At 37.5% G+C, this 26,713-nt stretch overlaps 1 protein-coding gene across 2 annotated transcripts in view; it reads left to right on the top strand.

Annotated features, from left to right (window-relative positions):
• The first annotated feature begins 377 nt into the window (after window positions 1-377).
• The window catches only part of LOC117415764 (inactive heparanase-2), a 75,650-nt gene continuing 49,314 nt past the window's right edge, over window positions 378-26,713 (top strand). The window contains exons 1-3 of one of the 2 annotated variants that reach the window (XM_059026305.1): window positions 378-854; window positions 6,948-7,105; window positions 8,524-8,685. In XM_059026305.1, coding sequence (XP_058882288.1) covers window positions 586-854; window positions 6,948-7,105; window positions 8,524-8,685 — 589 coding nt within the window. In that variant the 5' untranslated portion in view covers window positions 378-585. The remainder of the gene's footprint in view (window positions 855-6,947; window positions 7,106-8,523; window positions 8,686-26,713) is intronic. The other variant, XM_034026552.3, reaches the window with a different exon arrangement.

Genomic DNA, 26,713 nt, shown 5'->3' with positions numbered 1-26,713 from the left:
CAAGATGCATACAAAGCCCTACATACATTATGCCAAATAAAAGGTTTTAGAAGCACCATTAAAATAGTTTTTGAACAAATAACAATACATGCAATATTCAATATCTGATAAGCCTCAATAGTTATCGTAATGTTTTTTGTTTTTTTTTTAAGAATATGTTATTAGTTAATGGTCATGTTATATGTGTCCTTCCTTAAGTTTTGCAATATTGTCTTGTCTATTTAAACCTATAAAGATCTTTGTAGTTTCCATGATGCTTAATTTACAAGAGTACTCCCCAAAGGGTTAAATGAGAACCACCTTACCTTTAAGACTAACGAGTGATCAGACTCTTGCTCCTCTTAAAGGGGCGGTGCTGGGAAATATCTGCTCTTGGCACCAGTTCCTGAGAAGGCTGTCCAGGGGCGTGAATTCCCTCCACCAGCTCCAAAACATTGGGGAAAAAAGGGAGAGCGAGACAGAGGAAGAGAGAAACAGATATCTGCACTCAATGAGAAGGACAATTGGTCCCAAGGAAGATCCTCTTGAAAAGTATTTTTCAACTGCAGCCGGATTTTCAGTCGAGGTGCTCCTCCCGTTGTTTAAATGATGACGATGCCCCACCATTGCCTCTCCCCCATCCTTGGCTCTTCGCTCTGGTTGGCATCCGTTGCTTTGATGGTGCAGCTCGCAGAATCTTCAGCAGGTAACTACAGGAGACCGGTCCCGGGGGGGAAAGCCCATGGGTTCACGGAAAGGACGCTTATTCTCCTTGATGTGAACACTAGGAGTCCCATTAAGACTTTGAATGCAAACTTCCTTTCCTTGCAATTGGACCCTTCTGTCATTCACGACGGCTGGCTCGACTTCTTAAGGTAAGCAAATCTAAATAGATCGGCCTCCCAGGAGGGGTCTTATCCAAATTGCTTTTTTCCCTTCTAACGGACAGATAAATATACGATTTCATCATTATGGCAAATGCAATGTGCTCTTAGTTAAGCAGGCTGTATGTCAGCTGTATTAAATATGTCATATTCCATTATATAATGCAGATAAAGAAGACACATCGCAAAAACGGGGAGACGACAAGAGACTCAAAGACATTACACAACCCAGGGGTGTCATTATAACAGGCCCCAAAAATATCACATTGCATTTTTTTATGAGACGTAAAACCGAGCTCCTTTTGGCAGTGACTCTGCAGCAGCATTTGTGAGTCATAGTTCACCCCCAGGTCTTTTGAATAAAAACGTCTGCTAAATTATTAAATAATAATAATAATAATAATAATAATTATTATTATTATTATTATTATTATTATTATTATTATTATTATTATTATATTTCTGGACGCCTTAGTGGTATTTTGAAATCTTTGTTCTAAAGGCAAGTCTAATTTGTTTTATAATATCGTGGAAACTGCCATCGCTCAGAACTTACAAGACCCAGCTAACCAGTAATGTGTACCAATTAGGGTTAAAGGGGCACCATATAAAATTGCAAAGTCCGGAAACCTGTTATCAATTTCCCAGTTTGCCAAGCAAACAACTTGCTAACACTGCTGCTGAAAATAATGGGCTATTTTAGAATCCCCAGACCGTCCATAAACAGATTGGGCTATACTTGATATAATTTAAACTTACTGAGCTGTAGATTTAAAAAATAATAATAATAAAAAATGTAGCGGCCTACTATCGTCTTAATTGTCTTTGTGGAACTTTTGTAGACTACATACGTTTTTTTTTTGTTGAGAGCAACACGTCTGGTGTACCTCTGAAAGAAAGGCCTCCCCAAGTGATGATAAAACAAAACCTTCAGAAATCATGACCTGGAAGTGAATATTTGTAGTTGCCATTTCTCATTTCAGTGCTTGTTCTCGGGATGTCTAGCCTCCAGAACCGTACAGTGAATACATGGGAAAGGCCCGGCGACTTCAAAGGGTTACACTGCAGTGATTCTAAACGTCATTTTGCTGATTTACTATTCAAATTTAGGTAATTCGAGGGGCCAGATTAAGGAAAGGGGTCTCAAATGGAACTCTGTTTGATAAAAACAAAAAAAACAAAAGTAATTAACAGCGACAGGAAAAATTTGGATGCAGGAACATATTTTTCTTTTGCTGCTTGGAATGTCATTTTTAACAGTGAGTAAAAAAAAAAACGTTTATTCAATTATAATGAAACTATAACAAAACTAAGCGTTTAAAAAACAAAAAAACAATATGACGAGTTTATCACGTTTTTGGTCAGGATGTGTTTTTTGTTTGTTTGTTTGTTTTTACTTTTTGTAAATTAAAGACAGAATCATATTTTGTCCGTAATTAAATGCAACTTTCCAAAAGTCATTTCCGTTTAAGGAAAATAGATGTAGTTTTATTGGGACGTTTTTCTCCAAACGAAAACACTCAGCTACAGTCTTTGTAGGGCTGTTTTTATTTATCTTTGTTTACTGAATCAGAGGTTTGAATTCCTAGTTCATTTTTAACATGAAGAAAACTGACTGACTAGTTTAGGCCCTTGTTTTTTTCTGTTTTTTTTTTTCAGAACTTTGTGTTTGGTAAATTCAAGTTAAACTGTATACACTTTTTTGTTTTCGTCTTTCATTTTTAATGGATTGTACGGTTTCAAATTTTGTTTATAAAGTAATGTTTTTTTTTTTTTTTTTGGTATGAGCATTTCTAATTGTAACATAACTGAACAATAACTGAACTGTATCTTCTCTGGACTCCTGACCGGAGGGTCGTGGGTTCAATCCCAGGTGGGAGACAAACTGCTGCTGTACCCTTGAGCAAGGTACTTTACCTAGATTGCTCCAGTAAAAACCCAACTGTATAAATGGGTGATTGTATGTAAAAAAAAATAATGTGATATCTTGTAACAATTGTAAGTCGCCCTGCTAAGAAATAAATAATAATAATAATAATAATAATAATAGACTTTTACGGTATCATTTTGCAGTTTATTTGATTTTATGATGTTAAATAAAAATGACGTTCATATCGTTTTTTTTTTGTTGTTGTTGTTTTTTTTTAATGATGTCTCAATGCTAAAATTCTAGGTGATGCAAAACTTTGGCCATGACAGTAGGCTATTCCTAACATTACCATATATGTTAATTTAGCCTGACTACTACTACGACTACTACTACTACGACTACTACTAATATTATTATTATTATTATTATTATTATTATTATTAATAATAATAATAATAATAATGTAGCATGATTGATAGCATTCCATAAGAGAAAACATTGAAATAAAAACACGAACCATGAGTCATGAGTATATGTTTTAAAACAGATTTTAATGTAACAACAAAAAATGTATATCTGACAAGACTGCTGCTGCTAACAATTTATAACAAGTAAAAAGGATGCATAAATGATCTACGTTGTTGCATGACGATTTCGATCTATTTACTGTTTACTGATGATGAACATGAGTCTGCAGCTGCCAAAAAGTTAAAGGAGGAGCATGTGGCACAGTATGAAGCAAAGAAATCTGTAAAAAAAAAAAAAAAAAAACAGCTGTAATTGCGAAACCCTCTATCCTGCTTGACGTGAAGCCGTGGGACGATTAGACTGACATGGCGAAACTGGAAGCGTGTGTCCGGACCATACAGATGGACGGCCTGCTTTGGCTATGGCATCAAGAAGGTGCGGATCCAGTGTGTGGTTCAAAATGACACAGTGAGTGTAGACTAGCTGGAAGAACTGATCACTGCTTTCGAAGACCTTGTACAGTCCATGGATGTTGCTGAATGACATCATTGTACAGACAATAAAGCACATTCAATTTGAAAAAAAAAACAAAAAAAAACAAACGACTACTACGGCTACTACTGGTCGGGCTCTTTGAGGACACCAATTTGTGTGCCATTCACGCTAAGAGAGTCACCGTCATGGCCAAGGTGAACACAGATAAACTGGAACCCGGTTCAAGAAACTATTACTACTACTACGACTACTACTACTTCTAATAATAATAATAATAATAGCAGCAAAACATCTTGTGGAAATAATAACAGTAGTGATAGTTACCTATTAAAAAATTACTCAAATGCACTTTCAGGGGCGTGCACAAAGGGGGGGGGGGGGCACTGGCCCCTCCAATAATCATCTCCAAAATATTGATTTCTGTTTATCAATGCTTTGCGTTTGCACTTTCTGTCACTGACACTCACAAACTGAACGTATTTCCTCATAACGTGCAGTTATGGACGCGCGTGTACTCTGTTTGCACACGTTCCCCCATAACGTGCAGTTAAGGAGTGGCGCGTGTGTCCGCTTAATATTTGAGTCAAGCTGCAGTAGTACAGTTAGTGGAAAAACCGTACATTTTTAAAATTATGCTAAACTGAAAACTGTTAATACACTAAAGGGAAGAATTTCCTAAAACGCTGTACGATTTATTTGTACGCCACATTGAGCCAATTTTAACGCTCGGGAATCGGACAATGCAATGTCTTTTGCAGAACTCATGAGGTCTGTAAAGAACACGACCTGGGACTTCTGTATCCTGATGTATTCGACCTATTGGTACTTTTGGCCACGCTACCTGTCACAGCTGCAACTGCAGGAAGATGTTTCAGTGTTAAAAAGCTCCACAGTGTGTGTGTATATATATATATATATATATATAATATAGCGGTCCGCTGTGCACTTTCATCTAAAATGAACGTTACAAATCCCAAACCAGCCTTAATCAATTCTTGAATTCTTGGTTGTTGTATGCCAAGGCCATGTCAATGTCTTTCACAAATATCAACTTACCTGGGTTTAGCTCCTTGTGTAATTGAAGATGCGTGTTGTTCTTTTTCTACACAAATCAGGTAACCTATAAAAATAAGACACCGCGTGTCTGTAAATGCTATGGTAAAACGTTCGTACATTTGAGTGAGCACTTTTTTTCCCCCCCGAGGTATTCTGATTTTACCGATAACTCCAAAACTTGGATTTAAATAATAATTAATTCAGGTGGAAAATTATCACTAGAATATTTTTTGGAATACATATACATGTGCGTCAATTATTTTACATTTATACTAACGAATGTTTTTATTTATTTATTACCAAGCCTATACCATGTACAGTGAAACATACACTGTTTTAAAGCACGGGTTTCCAAACTGTTTTTACTCGAGGCCCACCCGTTCAGCTGCATGAGGCACTGCGGCCTACGAAAAATGACAGATGAAAAACATTTTAAACCTCTAACACTGAAAAAAAAACCTAGGCCCTAATCTAAATTGTTATTATTTTTTTTTTTTTTTTTTTTTTCTTCATTTGTATTTTATTGTTGCTTTTCTTTATTATATATTGTATATACACTTGTAGTCACAAGTTTACATACCCCAATGGAAATGTATAATTTCTAGAAATTTCTCAAAAACAAAGAATGTTACGAAAAATCTTTTGTAGCAAAAGTTTTGCTTTTGTGGATGAGGAAAAGAGTTACAAGAAATAGATGTCTACAAATTATTTATTTCAGCAATTTTTTTTTGCTAAACTCCAAAAATGCTAATTCAAAAGTATTCATACCCTTTGATGCTATGATAGTATTGTCTACAAGGTGCTAGAAAATTTAATATGATAATGCAGATTCTAGAAAATTCTAGAAAAGTCTAGAAAATGCTGGATTGTAGGTGAATAATCTAAGAGAGCATAAAAGGGTTAGGCATAGGATGATTGCTGACATTACCAATAAGTCAGTATGGGAAAAAGTAAAGCACTATTTGAAGACCTTCGGCAGAAAATTATTTATTGTCATAAAGCTGGAGAAGGATACAAGAAGATTTCCAAGCATCTGAGTATCCCAATTTCAACTATTGTTTCTATTATCAAGAAGTACAAGACTCATGGTACTGTCACAACGCTCCCTCGGTCTGGAAGAAAGAAGGTTCTTTCACCAACAACAAGTAGAAGAATTGTGAGGAAGGTTAATAACAATCTGAGATTGACTGCCAAATATATTCAAATTGAACTGGCTGCAAGTGGGACTGGGGTTTGCATTTCAACCATAGGTCGAGTATTGCACAGTGAAGGTCTCAATGGTCGCAGGCCTAGGAAAAAGCCACTCTTAGGAAAATGTCAGAAGGACAATCGCTTAAAGTTTGCAAAACGGCATTTGAATGATGGATGGACTTTACACTACAACTTTATATATATATATCAATACATAGAATGTCGCTTCTCCCCCGGCCCACTCGGGACTGCGTCATGGTCTACCTTAGGTCCACAGCCCACAGTTTGGGAACCCCTGCTTTTAAAGAACACTTGTTGAATCTCCTTATTACATTGGATACATGCAACCAGAGCCTCGATCATACAAACCATTGATAGTAAGAACCATTGGAAATAAGAAAGTGAGCATATACCTACATGGAGAGCTGACAAAGCCTGGTCCTGTTCTGAACCCTTCCCTACAAGGTGAATCTAAGTTTCACTCTACTGTGTCTCTGCAACTAACCCAACCCCCCCTCACCCATATAACATTTCTTTCTCTACCAAAAAAAAGGCCATATTCCCATATTGGCTTAACTAGCATATAATGAACTGTGCATAGCTTATTGTTACACTTTGCTAGTGGAAGAATGAAAACATTTTTTCTACCTCTTTTCAATTGTGTTGTGTTTTTAGAATTGGAACAAAGTTCATATCTTTCAACTTCAAACTAACCAACTTCTTGCAACATCCCTTTTTAAATCCTTCCTGGATCTTTTGACCCTGGGAGTGAGTGACCAAACTCAAACAAAGTCAGTGGGGTAGCCAAACTCAGGCAGCAGCCCCTGTTTAAATAGAGCCTGGCTTGCTCATTCCTAGGGATGATTCCCCTTGGAGCTAACACAATTCTAGCAATGCATGCCTGTGTAAACTCCAGATAGACTCGATCTGCCCTGTGTTTAAGTGAACTCTGGCAGCTGGACTGCATTAGTAATCTGTTGCGCTCTGTCTGTCTCTCTGTGCAGTTCCAAGCGATTGGTGACGCTGGCAAGGGGTCTTGCCCCAGCCTATCTGAGGTTTGGGGGGAAAAGGACAGACTTTCTTTACTTCCACAACCTAAAGAATCTGGCCAAGCATAGAGGAGGCCCGGGGCCAGATTACTACCTGAAGAACTATGAGGATGGTAAGAGCACGCTTTGGGAATGACACAAAAAATCACATTACACTTTCCCTGTAAGGAAATCATAGACAATTAATAGCTCACTAGATTGAAATGTAAACAATACTATGTCAGCCACAATGCCTTCTGTCCCTCACTTCTGACTAGGCGGCCACACTGCCCTGTATAGATAAGTAATTGACGGACTGCTTTATGACCAAGCTGGAAGGCTGTCAGTGTTCAGTCTCTCTCCCAGCAGAGCTGAAACCTTATTCCGATAATTATGGGGTGTAGACCGTTCCATTGACTGGAAGAAGCTCCGGGCATCTGGTTACAGTTCACACTGAGTTGTGTGTTATTGGATTTCATTGGGGCTGTTTGCTAATGATCATTTTCTTTTTTGAATTGCATCCCTTTTTTTCTGGCTATGCAGAATCCAGCCGGTTGTCCTCTCAATGCCTTTAGTTCAGCACAGTGAAGGAGTGCAAGGTGCATAGATGGTTGTGAGAACCCCAGGGCACCACACTATTATTGAGCAGTAGAAGAAGGAATCCCATTTATTAACCGCAGCTCTGTTGCTTTGTCTCTTTTAGGTGGGATTCTTGTGTCTGTTGTATCCCCTCTAAACAAGTTAAATATTTATTATGTGAACAAAGGGACACACATATCAAGGATTTTGCAGTTTGATTTATTTTATGCATAAAGTATTCCAGATATTGATTTGATTTTGTAAACTGCTACTGTTACATTATTATTATTATTATTATTATTATTATTATTATTATTATTATTACTACTATTAATAGTAATAATAATAATGTAATCTATGCTTCTTTCTTTCAATAGAAGCCCTGGCCACATGCTAGATTGAGGAAGGGAAAACATGCACGTTTCTGTCTCCTGTCCCATTGCTGCGGTAGGGAAGCTGTAATGCAGTCCTTTGAATAGACAGGTTCGTTCCCAAATAAAACCCTGTGCCTGTGTTGCTGGGGAGGAAACAGTTTCCTGTGAGGGATTTTGCCCATTGCACAGGTGCAGAGCCCTTACACACTTACAAGCAGTGCTTTAACACCTGCCCTGTATCAGCATGCAGAGCAAGACAGGGCTGGATCCTCTTATTATATCTGCTGTTTTGTAAGGAAAGGCATGCGGTGCAAACTGGCTCATGACAGCAGACATTTACCGGTAAAACTTAAGAGATTGAGCAGATTCAGACTTTTACCGTAACACCTGCACTATCTAGAGCTGGAAGAACTAAAAAACATTTTCTTGAAGAACTAACAATACAGTATGTCATGAAAACATTTCCAATTTTCAAACATAACGCATTTCTAAGGCTGCTAACTCCCTCCGCAGCTCTGGTTAGAGTTCACACTGCTTTTAGTTTAGCTATGTCCCAAGACTGCCCTGTCCCTCATGTGCATGCCTCTGTCTGCCCATAGATATTGTGCGAAGTGACATTGCCCTGGACAAGCAGAAGGGCTGCAAGCTGGCCAGTCACCCAGACATCATGCTGGAGCTGCAGAGGGAGAAGGCTGCACAGATGCAGCTGGTCCTGCTCAAAGAGCAATTCTCCAACATGTACAGCAACATCACAATAACAGGTAGGAGACTTTACATACCGGTGATTACTACACAACATGTTTAGCTTATAGAACTACAGTAGTCCAATATGTAAGGAATCAAAATCTGCGCAATATTTCATATAAGTGAATAGTTGTTGACATTTTGGTCTTTGCTTGTAAAATATTTATGTATTAGGAAAATATTGGACACTTGACCCATATGTTTTGTACGAAATTAAACCATGGTGTATAGGTTGTTTAATCATTTGGAATGGTGTGCTTCTTGCATTGAAAGCTTCCCTTCTATGTGCTTTTCCTGGTTTAGCTCTTGTCCCCCCCGCTTTCTACAAAAAACCTAGCTCAGACCCACCACTCCGCACCCTCAGTGCCCCATGGTTTGTACCTGCATGTAACATTAGCCGTTTCCAGTGTGTGCATCTAGACTAAACTGTAAGTTTGCATTAGGATCACTGTCACAGCATTCACTGGCTTGGGACAGGCAGGAGCGCAAAAGGAAGAAAAGCCTGTATATTTACACAACAGGGTCGGACTGACAGTAGGCAATCGTGCAATCAGAATTCACTTTTTTGGTTTGGAATGGAACAAACGCATGCCAACACAGTGTGTGTCTGAGAACAGGGGTTTCATATGGAGTGTGTTCTGCAGGAGGTTCAGAAACCCATGCAGTTCAACGACTAGAGGGAGATTTGTCTGAACATTTTGAACAGACCAACTGGATGAAGGTCCCTATTCATGAGATTTGTTTTGTTTGTTTTTTGTGTAAAATCGCACACAGCAATTTCAAAGAGATGATATCTACACAGTGCGCTTCTGACTCAAAAGTAAAAGTGGCACGCAATTCCATCTTCTTTGTTTGGGTTTGGTGGAACTCTTGTTTGCTTAACTTTGGATCAGCTCTACCCAAACTTGCATATCCCTTCAGTCTGGATGTTACTCCAAGGAAGGTTGGAAGGTTAAGAGTATAAAATGAGGAAGAAAGAAAGTTAAACAAAAGAAAATCCTAATCTGTTTTTTTTTAAGATGGGGGGACCCCAATTGCACTGGGGTTTCCAAAACCCAGACAGTTGTTTCTAATTATGATCTGAAAATAAATTAGGTTTACCACTCAAGTCTTGTAATAACACAATTAAGGCTTGGCCCTACTCTATTTCACAAAATCAAATTAAGGTATTTTGCTTGGCAAGGATTGGCTGTCTAATTATTTCTCTCCCTTTTGACCAAGCATAGAGAAGTAGGCTTACAAGGCCAATCTTTTTAGTTAGAGCAGAACCAGATAATCCTACGGATTCTTGGGTATCTCTAAACTTTGTCCCCACAAATCAGTGTTATCAACAGGGAACCCTAAATAGCACATAGAATAATAGAATAGGTAGATCTGGGATATTTTTGCTGGTCGACGAATTCCCTTAAACAGGACGTTAGACTTCTTACCTTTGGGAAGGCTAGTGTGTAGCAAAAAAAAAAATACTGTAGGTGTGTAATTAAGCAATAATGATCTGGAGCCTAGCCGTTGCAGGTTGTAATAAGTTGACCCAAGCTGACATTTGTTTCCTTTGTTCCGGAGAGGCCTTTTATTCTTGGTAATAGTTTCCTAACTGTTATAGTTACTACAGATTTGGTTGTTTTTAAAACAATGCTTGTTTCGAAGTTCATGGCTCGATTTTTTGAATCATTTTGGATTTCGCGCTGAAAATGTAGACTGTGAGAGTCAAAAGACAATCGGAATCCGTTGGAACATCAACTCAGCAGGGGTAATCATTGCACCTGTAAGCAGTCTAATTATCTGAGAAGGATGCAATACATTACAATGATATATAGAAATTCAATCATGTCAATTAAATATGCCATCTGTTGTCTAAAGACAATTTGCACATCATACCATCAAAGCCAGCTTGCAAATTATAAACTGGCAATAAAATGTCCTTTTAAAAATATGTAACTCAATTAACCCAAGCAGTCTGTCTATTGCAATTCATGCTATAATTCCTGCTTTGAAGCTTATTTGTTTATATGTGTGTGGGTGCATGTGCGTCAGAGAGTGCACATGTTGGTGTGTGTGTGTGTGTGTGTGTAATCGGGTGGATGAGGATCATAAAGGTACCAGGAACAGTTTGACAGCTGTGTGTTATCAAAATCAGCTATTAGAGAGGATTAAATAAAGCACTATAATGTGGGGATAATATTTTTGGTTTTGGTGGAAACTGTAGTGGATTTGTCACAGATCTCTAATTGCTTCTCGATAGCCAGTTCTGATTTAAAATTATTTTACTACATTGCTTGGTGTCGGCAATGGTCCCCAAAATATTCTAGGAATTTATCATACTTGTTGCATTGTCAGGAAATAACCTTCCTGACCCCATTAGGAAAAAAGGAAAGAAAAAACAAACATTACAAAAAAAGCCTCAGAAGTTCCAGATCAGCTTTTTAAATGAAAGTTTGCTGTTTTTGAGCAGGTGCCATTGTTTTACATTCGCCCTTCACCATGAACAAGATTCAAAGCCTCTGGTTGGTGTTGGGAGCAGCAAACCTGAATGGTTCATGTGTTAAAATAATTTCACCATGGTGTAGCTCTTGAGACTGCGATACCCATTCTTTCAGGAGCGTCTGCAGAGCAGCACGACAACGTAGGTAGCAGTTAAAGGAGTGCACGCACAATTTGATACAAGAGGAAGATTCGTGACCAGTTAAACACCCACTGTAAACACAACCTTTTAAAAAATGCAACAAACGTCATGTTACATTTATATGTACAGTCTATTTATGGTGGATCAATGTCTCATGGTGCTGATAAACACAAAAAGCATCTATGTTGTGGGGTACACATAGAGTTCACTACATGTAAGCCAGAAAATATCGTAGTCAAAGTCATAGGAAGCCCGTGAAGGTGGGAAAGAACAGGAGTGATAAGCTAGCGAGGTTTAGTAAGCAGAGTTTTGACTGCAAATTAGCCAAAGAAGATGGGGGGGCAGCTAAAAGAACATTGCATTGATCAGGTTTTGAGGTGATAAAAACATGCAAATTGTACCTTCACCACTCAGCGATGCATCGTCTAGCAAAATTTTACGTTTTATTCAAATGAATTCTGCTAATTGGAGCAGTGCACATAGACATGAACCATTTATAAAAATAATTATAGTAAAATAAGTTACTAGCAGCTATACACATATGATTTTAAACTTAGTTCTGATATGTTACCCATGCCAGAAGGCATAGTGCTCACTGAATAGGTTTTGTTTCAGTGCCATAGTTCTAACACCACAGCATGGGTGAACGGATGGGGGAATGCTATAAAATCCAGCCTTGTTTGCTCAGAGCTTACCGACCACTAATCACCTCATTATAATTTTTTCTAAGAGCTGTACAAAGCCAAAATGGTTCATAAAATGGGTCCATCCTGTTTGTCTGGGGCTCCTGCGCTTTGGTTCATATTGTTCAGAACCCCAGTTCCGAGTTCCGGACCCTCTGAGTTTCCTAGATCTCTGTGCTTCTCAAGGAGACGTCTTTCTCAGCAGGAGACGGGTGTAATGGGAGCAGAGCTTTTCTGTTTAAAGCCTTTTTAGCACCTTCCCCTCTTAATAGGTCTCTGCACCTCCTTGTTATATTTTGTGTTTCTTTTTAAACTGCAGTGCTTCAGAATATAATTATTTGCACCTGCAGGTCTGTGCTAATAAAGATGTTTAACGCAGTATTTTTTTTTTTTTTTTTTAGCGAAACCTCAGTTTTAACATCTGAAACTTTTTATACAGTTATTGAACAAACCTACAGCAGGTTTGTTTTTGCTGGTGACTGAAAGGTCTTGAGTTATTGGCAGTGTATATTTTTGTTGCCTTTTATTTATTGAAAACTCTTTAATAGAAATACTTATAAAGATTATCATACAGACCCATAACAAATCCACAATAAAATAAGGAAAAAAAAATCATAACTCACTTAGTCTCCTTTACAGCTGATGATGTGTAATGTGCTCACCCAGCTTGATTTAAGCAGCAAGTCAGGTAACCCTGCAGCTGTGGATGTTTCCAGAAAGACAACTGGCCCGATTCACAAAGCTTTAGTTCCAGCACAAAGTTTGCACTGCCTTCTAAACAAAATATTACTTTGAGGCAAGCACTAAAAATTTCTGTGAAATAAATGTAAGAAAAAATTGCAATAAATGAGATGCCATGCTATCGTACCATATGTGCACTATTTGTAATATCAAAATATCTATTCCTTCATAATAATTGCTCCAGTATGACTTAAAAATTATAACTGGTAACAATTACAGTGTAATGTGCTTGCATCATCAGACATATATATTTTTCACTGAAACCTCGGTTGGGTTTTCTCCTGACATATTGGCATGGGATTATCTCTGTGTGAAAGACAAAGAAAAACAAATAGCAAAGAATTCCCACATGTCTTACTCTTTAATGAGCCTAGCATATCTGGGGCTTATATCAAAGCCAAATAAAAGACTCCCACAGGATCAGCCCATCTTAAACACATGATCTTGGCTCAAAGAGACCTGAGCACATCTTGAAGTCCTATCTCTGTTCTAAAGCCATTTCATCCCTATCACACTCCTGGACATCAATAACAGCCACTCAACTGTCCATTTCATCTCTTCAAAGAAAATGCTGTGGCACTACAGTAGTAACCCAATGGTTTTTAATGAAGTGCAATGGTAGAGGGAACACAAGGGCTGCTACTACTGCAAACCAATCACCACTGCAAATTCAAAAGTAGTTTTCCCCAAAGCACACAACTTGAAATGGTTTCAGAGAGTTGCCATACATGTGCTGTCCTGAACTAATATGTTGATATTTCCAGTGTACATTTTCTGTCATCTAAGGGTCAGAAGTCACTCGACAGGAAATTATTTTGATGTCAGTAATCTTGCCAATGCAAACACACACAGCCATTCACACACACACTAAACATAAATATGTAGTGCGAGACGCAAATGGGTGAACACAGAGAAGCACACCTGTATCAATAATCACATTATATAGACTTGATGTACAGGAATGAAAGTACATTTATGCAAACAGCAGAGTGTTATATTAAATGTTATAGCATCTGCACACAAATACTGCACCCTAACAGACAGCAAAACAAAGCACACACAGAGATACACAAGCACACATAACGTCCAATAAGCAGCAACACACGCACACCTACTCGGACAGTACTACACACGTGACACGCAGCAAAACAACACAGTGCATATACAGTGAGCTCTGAAAGGATATGCGTTTCAAACAGATGTTGCTTCCTGTGCAGAGAAACATGAGAGGCTCTATTTGGAGAGGTATTTGGAGACATTAAGGAGGCTAAGATGCTTTTCCTAGTGTATTTTGTTGCTGCAATCTGATCAAATTCTTCAGCTGTTTTGCTGCACATACCAGCAGACAGACTGGTAAGCCAGGTCACCTTCTCCTACATTAACTTCTGCATTTCAATACTGAGCTGCCACAGTGAACCCTATTCATATCAAGTGTCAGTATTAACACTGACATATATTGAGGATGCTTATACATGATCATAACTGGAGTTGCGCCGTATGGTTTGCAATACATTCCTGGTCCTGAATAGATTAAAAAATATATATATATTATATATATATTTTTTTAAATTACTGGTGGAAAGGTTCCAAATCAAATAATTTCCATCTTCTTCTGATTGCATAGGTAATATTAATATTAATATTACTAAATATTTTTCATGTGTACTTTTGAACCTGCCAGCATTTAAATCAGTGTTTCAGATGCAGAACAAACCTGCCAAAGAAAGACTGCCAAAATCCAATTTTGGTAAACTGCGCTGGGATAAAAATGGGAAAGGATCTATTTGAGGGATATTTGATAATGGATTGCATGGTTAGAAATCAAATGGAAATAAGGAATGTTCCTTATCTCGTTTTTTCTTTGGATTTTTTTATTTTTTATTAGTAATATCTGTTTGTGGATCCTAATTTAATAACTCAAGAAAATCTGTTTGTGAAATTTAATATAGTATATATATAAAGGATATATCAACTTGTGTACATATTGTAAATATAGAGATAGATTATGAGTTATCCCATGTTTGATCTCAAGACAGGAGATTTTCCTAAGTGAAGCCAGCCGTATCCCACAAGCCAAGGTCACGGGTAAAAACAGTTTAGAAATATCTTAAGCATTTTCAATTTTCAACCTCAGTAAAGTAAGCATACACCTTGCTTCAGTGCTTCATGCACTGTTTAAAAAATAAGTTTGTTGTTGTTTTTTATTATTATTTTTACAGAAAGCAGAGATTGAAACCCATGAATGCACATTATAAAAAAAAAAATGACAATATATTTACTTCATGAACTGGTGCAATACATGCGACAAGCGGTGATTGTGAAAACTGTGAACCGGTCCATGGAAGGAGCACTTTCTGTGTATCACAGTGGCGTATTCACAAAGCTTTAACTCCTGAGTTAGTAATAGCTGTACATTCTATACTGTACAGACACCTTAGGTGTGCCTTCAACAGTCTGTATATTACAGAATAAACATTCAGACCCAAATTGATTTTTACACTGAAACACAGAAATTGTAAAGCTTCTGTAATACAAGAAACAGCAGTGACTAAGCGGCACTGTTCTGAAATCATATAACACTAAGGAATGTAATCAGATTGATTTTTTTTTTTTTTACAAACTGTTTAATCATATAATCTCTTTCTTGATTGATTGTATTGAGGTCACTGTCTGGAATCTTGTGTGCTATCTGTTTTATGCCACAATTGATGTGGAATGAGCAAACGACTTCCTGAGTGAAGTTTAAAAGGTTGTTTCTTATGATTGTCAGAAACCTGCTAGAACTTCATTTCTCAGGCAATCAATTACTGTAAATGAGTTGACTAAATGTTTTAAGCACTGTAAAGATGCACAACAAGCTTTTTGAACTATCAAGCTCCTACTATTACAGAATGGTAACTTTAATATATAATTTAACAGAATAAGAAATATTTATTCATAATGGTAAACCATCAACTCAAATGTCTCATAACGTTCAAATTTATACCAACCCCCATGAATAATTATTTTTATCATTTGTTATTACTTATGACCACATTTTGATTTACATTACAGTCTAAAATCAATGGAACCACACAGTAATATTTTAATATATGTTTATTGACTTTACTGTTTCCCATCTATATTCAATAATCTAATTATAGTTTAACACAGTGAACAATGTTAGGTGGTTGGCCAAGGCCCCAATCATCTTGCATCTTGAGTTCACCCAGCCCTGCAGCACCAACAGCTCCCTACATTTACTGTTTGTGCAGCTAATACGTTTTCCACGTCCCGAGGCAAAACATGCCTCCTTCATTACAAGCAGACAATTCTTATTTTCCTAATTGACTCTCAGGTTGTCACGTGTTATTTATGAGCATGTTCTGGGAATGTGATTTTTTTTTTTTTTCATGAATTGTAACAATTATGTTTATTAATAATAATAATAACCTTAGGGAGCCCCAGAGCGAGTGCCCTGAAAGGAGCTGAGGCAAATAACCCAATGAGATGCATTGATGTGGAGATTTCACCTGGCAGGTTGAGTGTTCCCAGCCATCCACTGGGTAAATCCCACCCCAGCTACCCAGTCCCCCATCCGGTCATCTCAGTCCTTTGAACTTGACAGAGCTGCTCGTACTTCGTAATTTAATACTAAGAGCCTCTATTAGGCAAATTGGGCTATTCACGTAACTTATTGGTTTGATAATTTTTAACAATAGCAGCCTATACACAGAGGGATATTCTGCAGATTCCAGGGTTTTTTTATACAGTTTTTATTGCGTTTATCCAAAGTTCCATATATATTAGTTCAGTTAAACTGTGTAAAAAAAACAAACCCAGTATATTGAAGTATTTCTCATTAAAATGATCATGCGTCCAGTATTGAAAATGAATTAAATGATTAAATACAGTATACTCATGGCTTTGTGAAACTAAAATTAATTAAATGAAGTATTCCAAATACTGTATTCTAATTATTCTGATTCTAAACATGTCATAGAGAGGATACATGAGGGTTCTAAGTGGGAATTACACAAATAATCAAAGAGTGAAGATATAAACGCATTGGGATGTAATTATCTGGAACCAACTCCCCAGTAATGTTGTTGAAGCTGACACCCTGGGATCCTTCAAGAAGCTGCTTGATGAGATTCTGGGATCAATAAGCTACTAACAACCAAACGAGCAAGATGAGGCAAATGGCCTCCTCTGGTTTATGTAATTAGTAATAAATGAAGTCATTTATTTTTGTTTAAGGATTAACTGTTGCTGTGGAGAGCTCTGAATTCAATACTTGTCGAAGCCATTATTGTGTCGTGACTGCTACAAGCTGGCTATTGAAATATGAAAAATTAAGAGCATCACACTGTCTTTTAAGAAACATCACACTGTGTGAGCCAGCTTGCTTATGAGTTACTGCTCTGCGTACACCACGACACCACGATGCTTTCAAATTAGACTTTACATATAGAATCTACACAAACTGCTCCACATTGATAAAGTTAAAAAATGCATATAGAATATAAATAAGTAAGATTTACAGAGAAAAACACATAAATCTCAGTTGTATAAGTATTCAACACCTTTACCTACATAAGCTCAGGTGCAAATGATTTGTTTGAAAGGTCACAAAATTAGTGAAATGGTTTCAACCTGTGTGTACTGAAAGTGGTTTAACTTGTAGATAATTTCCCTCAGGTATATAAAGACTTTAAAGCTGCAGCTCACATAGTGATCCAACAAAGCAACCATGAAGACCAAGGAGCTTTCGAAACAAGTCAGGGATAAAGTGGTAGAGAGGCACAGAGCAGGAGAAGGGTACAAGAAAATTTCAGAAGCGCTGATTATCCCTCTCAGCACAGTGAAGTCCATCATTAAGTGGAAGATGCATCATACCACCCAGACACTACCCAGATCAGGTCGCCCTCCCAAACTGAGCAGCCAGGCAAGCAGGAATGTCACTCTGTAGCTATAAGAGATGTCACTCTGTAGCTATGAGAGATCTGCAAAGTTCTGTGTCTGAGATGGGAGACAGTGTTCACACATCAACAATAAGCCGGTCCCTACACAAAGCTGGTCTGTATGGATGGGTGGCAAGAAAGAAGCCATTACTCAAAAAGCCTAATCTTAAAGCGCGTATGAAGTTTGTGAAAAAGCATGTAGATGATACTGCAGACATGTGGAAAAAGGTTTTGTGGTCACACGAGACAAAAATTGAACTTTTCGGTCTAAATTCCAAACTTTATGTCTGGCGCAAGCCCAACGCTGCACATCACCCAGTCAACACCATCCCAAATGTCAAGCATGGTGGTGGCAGCATCATGTTATGGGGATGTTTCTCTTCAGCAGGGACTGGGAAGCTTGTCAAGATAGAGGGGAGAATGGATGGTGCAAAGTACAGGCGAATCCTTGAGGAAAACCTGTTTGAGTCAGCCAACTGGGGAGCAAATTCACATTTCAGCAGGACAATGACCCGAAGCACAAAGCCAAAGCCACACTGGAGTGGTTGAACAAGAAGAGAATTAATGTTCTTGAGTGGCCCAGTCAATCAAAATCCAATCAAAAATTTATGTCGAGACTTGAAGATTGCAGTCCATCGACGATCCCCAACAAACTTACCAGAACTGGAGCAATTTTCCTGTGAAGAAGTGCCAAGTACTGACTTAAGGGGCTGAATACTTATGCAACCAGGAAATTTTGCTGGCATTTAACCTCCTCCTCATATACAGTGTTCAGTTTAACCACTACAGCTTTGAATAAAAAAAGTTTGTTTGAAAAACTTTGCATAAATTATTTGTAATGCAACAAAATGTGAAAACTTTGCATGGGGGTGAATACTTCTGCAAACCACTATATATATATATATGTGTGTGTGTATATATATATATATATACATATGTGTATATACGTATATATATATATATATATATATATATACATGTATATATATGTGTATATATACATACAAATATATATATGTATGTATATATATATACATACTATATTCATGCCATTTGAGGGCTCGCATAAGCATTGAGGTACCCTCAGACCCCAGAAAGGTGCCCTTTTCACAGCCATAGAATCTTGGTTTCTGTAGTATAGGTTTCTCATTCCTTACATTCTCATGAGCTGCTGAGCAATCAGCATTGATCTTCATCCAACCGCTGGAAGATTTGTAGCTCTTCAAAAACTTGTAGAAAACCGTATCTGACTCCAAAGAGTATTATGTTTCTATTCTCTGTTGTGTTTTTATGCAGCTGCAGCTGCTTCTGTACTGCCAGGGCACTCTGGAAATAAGACGTTATCTTGTGAAGAATGGGTCTTCTCTAGGTAAAAATACATATTCACCATAAATATGGCTACATCCTGACAATATGTATGGATATAGGATTTAGGACAAGGTGTCGTGGCAGCCGTACTTGAAAACAAAATGACTACATTGCTCTTTCACATTGATGTTACTTTATAAGAAAACGCATGTGGTAAGGCTCTGCCAAGCTTTCTAAAATACTTAAAATACTGATTTGGGGATGTTTGGCAGTTGGCCTACTTTAATATATAAATAATATTCTTTCATATGGATTGTTGCGTGGTTGGGAAATCCTAGTGTAAGACCGTGTGTCTAAAGTGTTTTTTCAGTTCTGTGACAGATTATATTATAAACAGAAAAATACTAAACTACAGTCATCATTGCAAAAGAATTACCATAATCATGCTGGGCATTAAAATAACTGCATTCTTTCTGAAAGAGTCAGACAATGACAGCAGCAATTGTAGTCTGTTGGTATTGATGGTAGTAGTAATGTTGTATACTATCAGGGGATTAGGTATATATATATATATATATATATATATATATATATATATATATATATATATATATATATATATTCTAATTCCAGTCTAATTACACTATGTAACACAATTTTTGTTCCTGGGTAGTAAGTGTTATTTCCTAATTGCTTATGCCTCAAAAGTATAGAAAATGGCTATTATTCCCCACAAACTTTGCTTTTGTGACCAGGACAGTGATATTTTGAAATGTACCTATTTCCAATGAGAAAACGGGCGAATTTGTGTCTTTTCGTTCACATAAAGTCAGAAAAAAACAACATATGAATCCAAATTAACATGTATTTATACTTAAGTAATACAAAAATGACTACAAAAGATTTAGAAGTGAGTAGTTTTTCGAGATTTTCGATTATACTGTAAATCACTTTCACGAATCAGCCCCCAAATGTAGTCTCCCGTCATGTTCTCATTATACTGTCCTTGGTAGCGGTGTTCAAAGTCCAGTATATCCTGGTGGAAGCGCTCGCCTTGCTCCTCCGAGTACGCTCCCATGTTCTCCTTGAATTTATCAAGATGAGCATCAAGGATATGGACTTTGAGGGACATCCTACAGCCCATTGTGCCGTAGTTCTTCACCAGAGTCTCAACCAGCTCCACATAGTTTTCCGCCTTGTAATTGCCCAGGAAGCACCGAACCACTGCGACAAAGCTGTTCCATGTCGCTTTCTCCTTACTAGTGAGCTTCTTGGGGAATTCATTGCACTCCAGGATCTTCTTTATCTGTGGTCCGACGAAGACACCGGCTTTGACCTTTGCCTCAGACAGCTTAGGGAAGAAGTCTTGAAGGTACTTGAAGGCTGCCGACTCCTTATCTACAGCTCTGACAAATTGTTTCATAAGGCCCAATTTGATGTGCAGTGGTGGCATCAGCACCTTCCGGGGGTCCACCAGTGGCTCCCACTTGACGTTGTTCCTCCCCACAGAGAACTCAGTCTGCTGTGGCCAGTCCCGCCTGTGGTAGTGCGCCTTGGTGTCCCTACTGTCCCAAAGGCAAAGATAGCAGGGAAACTTGGTAAAACCGCCTTGGAGACCCATCAGGAATGCCACCATTTTGAAGTCTCCTATGACCTTGATGCCATCTCAGAAAAATGCAGATATGTATCCACTTAGGCAGCTGGAACTAAACTGAACTGGTGGGCTTAAGGCCCCTGTATTTATACTACTATTTATATTACTGGAAAGTTCTAGAAAGTTTTAGAAGTTACTCCAAGTTTACTCAGCACTGAATCTATCTGGAATGTTATGGAAAATAGGTCAATTTCAAAATATCACTGTCCTGGTCACAAAAGCAAAGTTTGTGGGGAATAATAGCCATTTTCTATACTTTTGAGGCATAAGCAATTAGGAAATAACACTTACTACCCAGGAACAAAAAAAAAAAAAAATGGTTACACGGTGTTATTAAGGGATTTAACAATTAGTATGTATTACAGTATATAAATCCTTCGTGATGTTATCCTCTGAAAATAACATCAGATTTACATGCTGAAACAAACAGAAGGCTATCAGTTTCTCCTTGATTCAAGTTCTGGCTTGAGGTTAATATAAGCAAGCTTGCAAATGAGACTATTCTGTTTGTTTAAGCAATAATGATTTATTTGTACAACATAACAAAACAACAATAAGAGCATTCAAGTAATTAGTCAAAGCAACTTCTGTAGAATTAACTGTAAGAGATTCTCTCAAAGTCACTCAAAACTGTAAGTTGTATGTAAAACATACACAAAACCAAACTGTACTGGATGAAATCAAGTTAACTAACATATATACAGTAAGATATCTGTTATCTACTCACATACATGCATAGATTGTAACTCTATATCATGGTGCACCTCTCTTCTTAGGTAACTCTAATAAGCATTAATGTTATGTAATACTTACATGAAGTTTCTGTTGTATAGTTATTATCTTCTTAGGTAAAGCATTAAGGACTTCTTAAGGCATCAAAACCGGGTTCCTCCGAGGAGCAATTTGAAGAACATGGTACAGCACTGATAGCTTGGCAGTCATTTTGAAGACACATTTTAATTGGTAAAATTCTTGTTTTATTGGACCTAAGGAGGCTAGAGAGAGTTTTGTTTCTGATTGGCTGGTCATATCAGAGCTGACACTTCCTTTGAGGTGAAGGTGTTAAGCACCAGTCCTATTTATATGTTCCTATGAATTTGTCCTCTTAAAGTAATTACTTAGATTATTGTCTGTATATGTTAAAATAAGCTAAATATGACCTACAATACTAAGCAGGAAGCTGTGTATAATACATTAAGACATTTGAAGACATTAACTGTAAAAGCATTTGTCAAGTAATTTTAAATAGTTTATTTCTGTATTTCTACATATATTACAATTTACTGTTTTAGAGATATAAATGAAAACTACAAGGAGCCCCTTCTAAAAGTTTACCAAGGTATTTTTGCAGATTTACCATGCTCTTCCCATGGATATTCTATGCATTTACCATAGTTTACTCTGCGCAACCTGAGAATGTACTCACCTTTCAGCACACCTATTAAAAATATCCCACCTGAGTTGCACCATTGTTCACTTTGTCAGACTGCTTATGTTCATTGGGGTTGGATCATCCCTAGATAAGCTTTCTCCTAAAACTAAAACATCAGCCCAGATGTTGAATACAGGAGTTATTTAGGGAGCTGGGCCAGCTACTTAACTGTAAAGTCTCACGTAACCCTTTATTTACATGCACCCTTGCCAGTATAAGAATAATATTGGATCAAATGAATGTATCTTCCATTTTTAAGTGCACCTAGCAGAATTCAAACAAAGTTTCAATTCCAGGAGAAGCTGGAGTTAATAAAAGAGTTTTATTTTTCAATGGAGCCCTTTCTTATTAAAAACAGAAGCTGTCACTCAATCAGTATAACAGCCTTCCTAAACAGGAAAACCGCTTAAGTTTCTGTACCTGAAGAGACAAGTTGATTTGGTTTTTCTTCTGATTGGGTTGATCTAGCATGTATTTGTTGAAGCTGCGTAAACCTGGAGAAATTCCCTTTCTCCTTAAGCTTTTCTTAGAGTCCTCATTATTTGGAATGTAATTCCAAATTTAGTTGACGTTTTTCATGCTTATAATGTAAGTATGATGGAGTAAAGATCCAGGGGTGGCTTGAAATAACAGTTAAAAAAGTCATTTTCTTTTTTAACTGTAGGGTTCCCGTATATTGATTTCAGGTGTACCTTTTATGTAGGGGATACAGGAAGTATGAATGAGAGAGAAAATGTGAGTGAGACTTGTCAGCAAGACTAAACAGCTGCGCTATCCTCTTTTGCTTGTGCAGTTCTTCATGCCTTGTAATCTCCCAATAAAGCCTTTTTAATCTGCTTACTGGGTATCGACAATTAATACACAAACCTTACAGAACAATCAATGATCAGACTAAAACTTAATGAACAGTAAACGGGCTAGGCCTCTGAAAATGTTTTATTGTGACTGGAAGGCTGGACCTGAATGTCAAAGACAGACAGAAAGATTGATAGATGCAGGGTTTTAGTTTCTCGTGCTTTAAATTCTTTCCTTTTTCCCAAGCATTAAAATATCTATCCTTGTGCAAGGAATAGCAAAAAAATATCAACTTGCAGTTTTGTCAATACCGCCCCTGAACTAACTACGGTTTTACACAAGTTCACTCTTCACTCTTGAGCTTCGATCACTGCATGCAGGTACCGGAAAACATTGTTGTTGCATATCACTATAGAGTTATTATACAATGTAATACAATAATCTGGTCATATACGACAACCCCAGCTGTTAAAAATAATAATTTAAGCGTTGATGTAGATGTGTAGCTGTAAAATATCAATTAATACGTTTCTCTAGTTGCACTGTCTGTGCCGTTAAATTACTGCTTTGAGAATGTGTACTGTCTGGGTTTGCCTCTCAGCACCTGTGTTAACCCTTGTGTTAGGAGGATATAGGGAGTGAGGGATGGAGAAGTGTGAGATGTGCGGGATAGCAGCTTTATCCCCTTAGCTATGTACACTCCTGAAACATGTGCTCTGTAATAAAGTCTTTGGAACCCACTTACTTTGTGTTGGCAGTCCTCTCAAGCCTTTACAGTAGCATGCATAGAGACCATTTACATGCATTAAATCTCTGTGGTAGCAATGTAACGATGTCACAGAATCAGCTGACACTGGAGCATTTTCTTTCAGTGGTCGTGTCATTTCTGTATTTGGCAGTGCTGAGTGGTGGAAACTGAACATAGCTGTGTTATTATTCAAAAGAAATCTGGAGAGAGAATGAATAGGAACCTTATATACAAACAGGCACTTCCATTTTTTCTGTGTCTTGGCTGTAGATAGACAGTCAGGCAGCTTCGGTCTCAAAGTTTGGTAGCCCTGCAGCTTTGATAAATGTTAACCTTAGCTCAGTTTATTTCAGGGCTCCAATGACCATTGCTGTTAAATTCTAAAAAGAATCTCAAATTTTAGCACGTATCCTGAAAAAAAACCCAGACATTTTGATGGGATTTTTTTTTCTTAGCCCCATAGCTGCAAAATGTAATTTGTTCTGGTCCAGAAAGCGTGGAACAAAAGTAAAATTACATTTTCTGTGGTGTGTTGCAAGGGTCTGGGGTTCTTTAACAGAGAAGAAAAAAAATACTTGCAGATTTTTTTTTTTTCTGAGAAGAAGAAAAAGAAAAACTTGTCCTGGTTCTTTTTAAACTTGAACTTGACTGACAGCAACTGACACCTCTAAACAACACCACATGTGCACAATGCTTCCAGCCCAGACTTAGTGCATCAAAAAGGCAGAGGTTTTGGACTGGCTTTTGTGGCCTTTCTGCCCTATTAAGAAAAACTTAGCAAGCCTTCCAAAATCTCTTCTCATTACCACCTGCATTATCCATATTTCCTGGCTCAGTCCGCACTCTAACAAGCAAGAGTGATTGCAAGATATGCACAAGGTTAACATTGCCAAGATTCTGCAAACCCCAAATGGGATGAATCCCATAGTGATGGAACTGAATTTATGCAAATGGAACATACTGAATCAATACTTAGAATGAATTAATTACTGTTCAGTCATTTTCAAACCTGATACTCCTCTTCAAGTGTCTCATAACTATTCATGTTTTCCAGAATCTCAGCGTTGTTCTCTTGCTGGTTGTTTCATTAACAAGTAAAGATGCGTACATACTTGGAAAACACCTAAATTATAACAAACGCTTAGTAGATTGGTGGTAACAGCGGTATATTTTCAACGACAGCGATGTTAGTAAAAGACAATATTAGCACAAGGGCAGCACACTGTTATCAGCAGAATGACATCAAAGTGCTGAATGTTAAAATACCATGAACAACAAAGTGAGTAAATCATTGCTGTACTGTATTAGTCATGTGTGCTATTGTATCAGGACCACTGTGCAATATTGTATTACAAACCCATTGTCTTGCTGTTGCTGGTAATGGCGTGGTCTGCTAACAGTTCTTTTACGGTTTCTTCAAAGTAATGCAGTGATATTATAATCTGATCCCAGTGGTGTTTTTCTGTAAGGACGTAGATACATGGAGAATGCTGCTCAAGTGCATTATAATTTGAGGTCACTGTAATGTTACGTACTCTTGCAGTCTAGCTGCATTCTGTTTGTGTGTGGTTAACACATTTTGTTTTCACTTAACGCCCCCCCAACCTCCACCCCCTGAGGCCATAATCTGAGATCGTTTTTACAAATCAAGGATTTTGTGTTAGCCAATCACTCTTATTGAAACCCTGTCTCAGCTTTCTAAAGCTACGTACACACCAAAACCTGTAAAAAAAATTATTTTATGACGCTTTTCATGAGAAATCACGGGCATTAAAATAAAATTATTGCCATTTGTAACAAACACTCACAATTTGGAAGCATAACTTCATTGAATCCACTATTTGCAATTAAATAAAGTAGATTGACTTGAATGACTTTGCTTGGCTTAATTTCATGAAACAGTAAAAGCCAAGCAAGCAATAACACTCTCAATAATGAATCGAATGCAGAACTTCTAAGCTTAGATTAGATGGTATTTCCAGCACCATGACTATGAAATCTTCAAGGAGGATTTTCCATTGTTCTATTTTATGCAACTACAAGATGTGTAAAACCATTTCGAGAGAAATGTGGGAAAACTGTCAGTAAAGAAAGTTTATTATTCAGGAAAGTGCTTGCAGAGTGGAAGAGACAAGAAAAGTGGCTGTCTGTCATTACTGTAGATGTCATTTGACGTTTGTTTGTTGGCAGTCAGTCGTTCTTTGTTGGGAATCTAGAATAAGTGATTTTACATTCAGAGCTCTGTGCAACCCACAGCTAAGCATGCTGTGAAGTACCCTTCAGTATGAGCTGCAGTGCATGGCTGTTTCATCCATTAGACATGCAGTGAGAATGTCTGCAGGTAGTTCCATTTTATTGTACATTTTAAAGGGTAGGGGCCTCACATATGTTTTTGCTATCAAATATACTCAGCAAAAAAAACATGACATTTTGAGTGCAGTGAATAAGTGAAGGGAACTTTATAGTAAACTCTATTGCTGTACATGTAAAACATTTTTATTTATCACAAGGGCAAAGATTATTAAACAATCATAATAAAACTAGACATTATTTAAAAATTGAACACTTTACACTAAGTGTATGTAATTATTGTGTATTTACATGGTACTCATTAAATACATGTGTACTTACTCATAATTACAATGTTATTATGCAGTTACAATGTACTTGGGCAGCAGTGTGGAGTCGTGGTTAGGGCTCTGGACTCTTGACCAGAGGGTCATGGGTTCAATCCCAGGTGGGGGACACTGCTGCTGTACCCTTGAGCAAGGTACTTTACCTAGATTGCTCCAGTAAAAACCCAACTGTATAAATGGGTAATTGTATGTAAAAATAATGTGATATCTTGTAACAATTGTAAGTCGCCCTGGATAAGGGTGTCTGCTAAGAAATAAATAATAATAATAATAATAATACTTAATGTGTCCATTTTTTTGCACGATATAACCCTAACCCCAATCCCAACCTCCCTAAATCTAACCCTAACCCCAATCCTAACTCTAACTCTAACCCTTCTTCTGATACAATTGCTATATCGTGCAAAAAGATTTACACATTGTAACTATGCATAATAACATTGTAATTATGTGTAAGTACACATGTATTTACTATGTAACTA

The sequence above is a fragment of the Acipenser ruthenus genome, chromosome 7, assembly GCF_902713425.1.
Source record: "Acipenser ruthenus chromosome 7, fAciRut3.2 maternal haplotype, whole genome shotgun sequence".
Taxonomy (NCBI): domain Eukaryota; kingdom Metazoa; phylum Chordata; class Actinopteri; order Acipenseriformes; family Acipenseridae; genus Acipenser; species Acipenser ruthenus.
The sequence above is the reverse complement of the archived record's forward strand: the minus strand, read 5'-3'. Positions and strand labels throughout refer to the sequence as shown.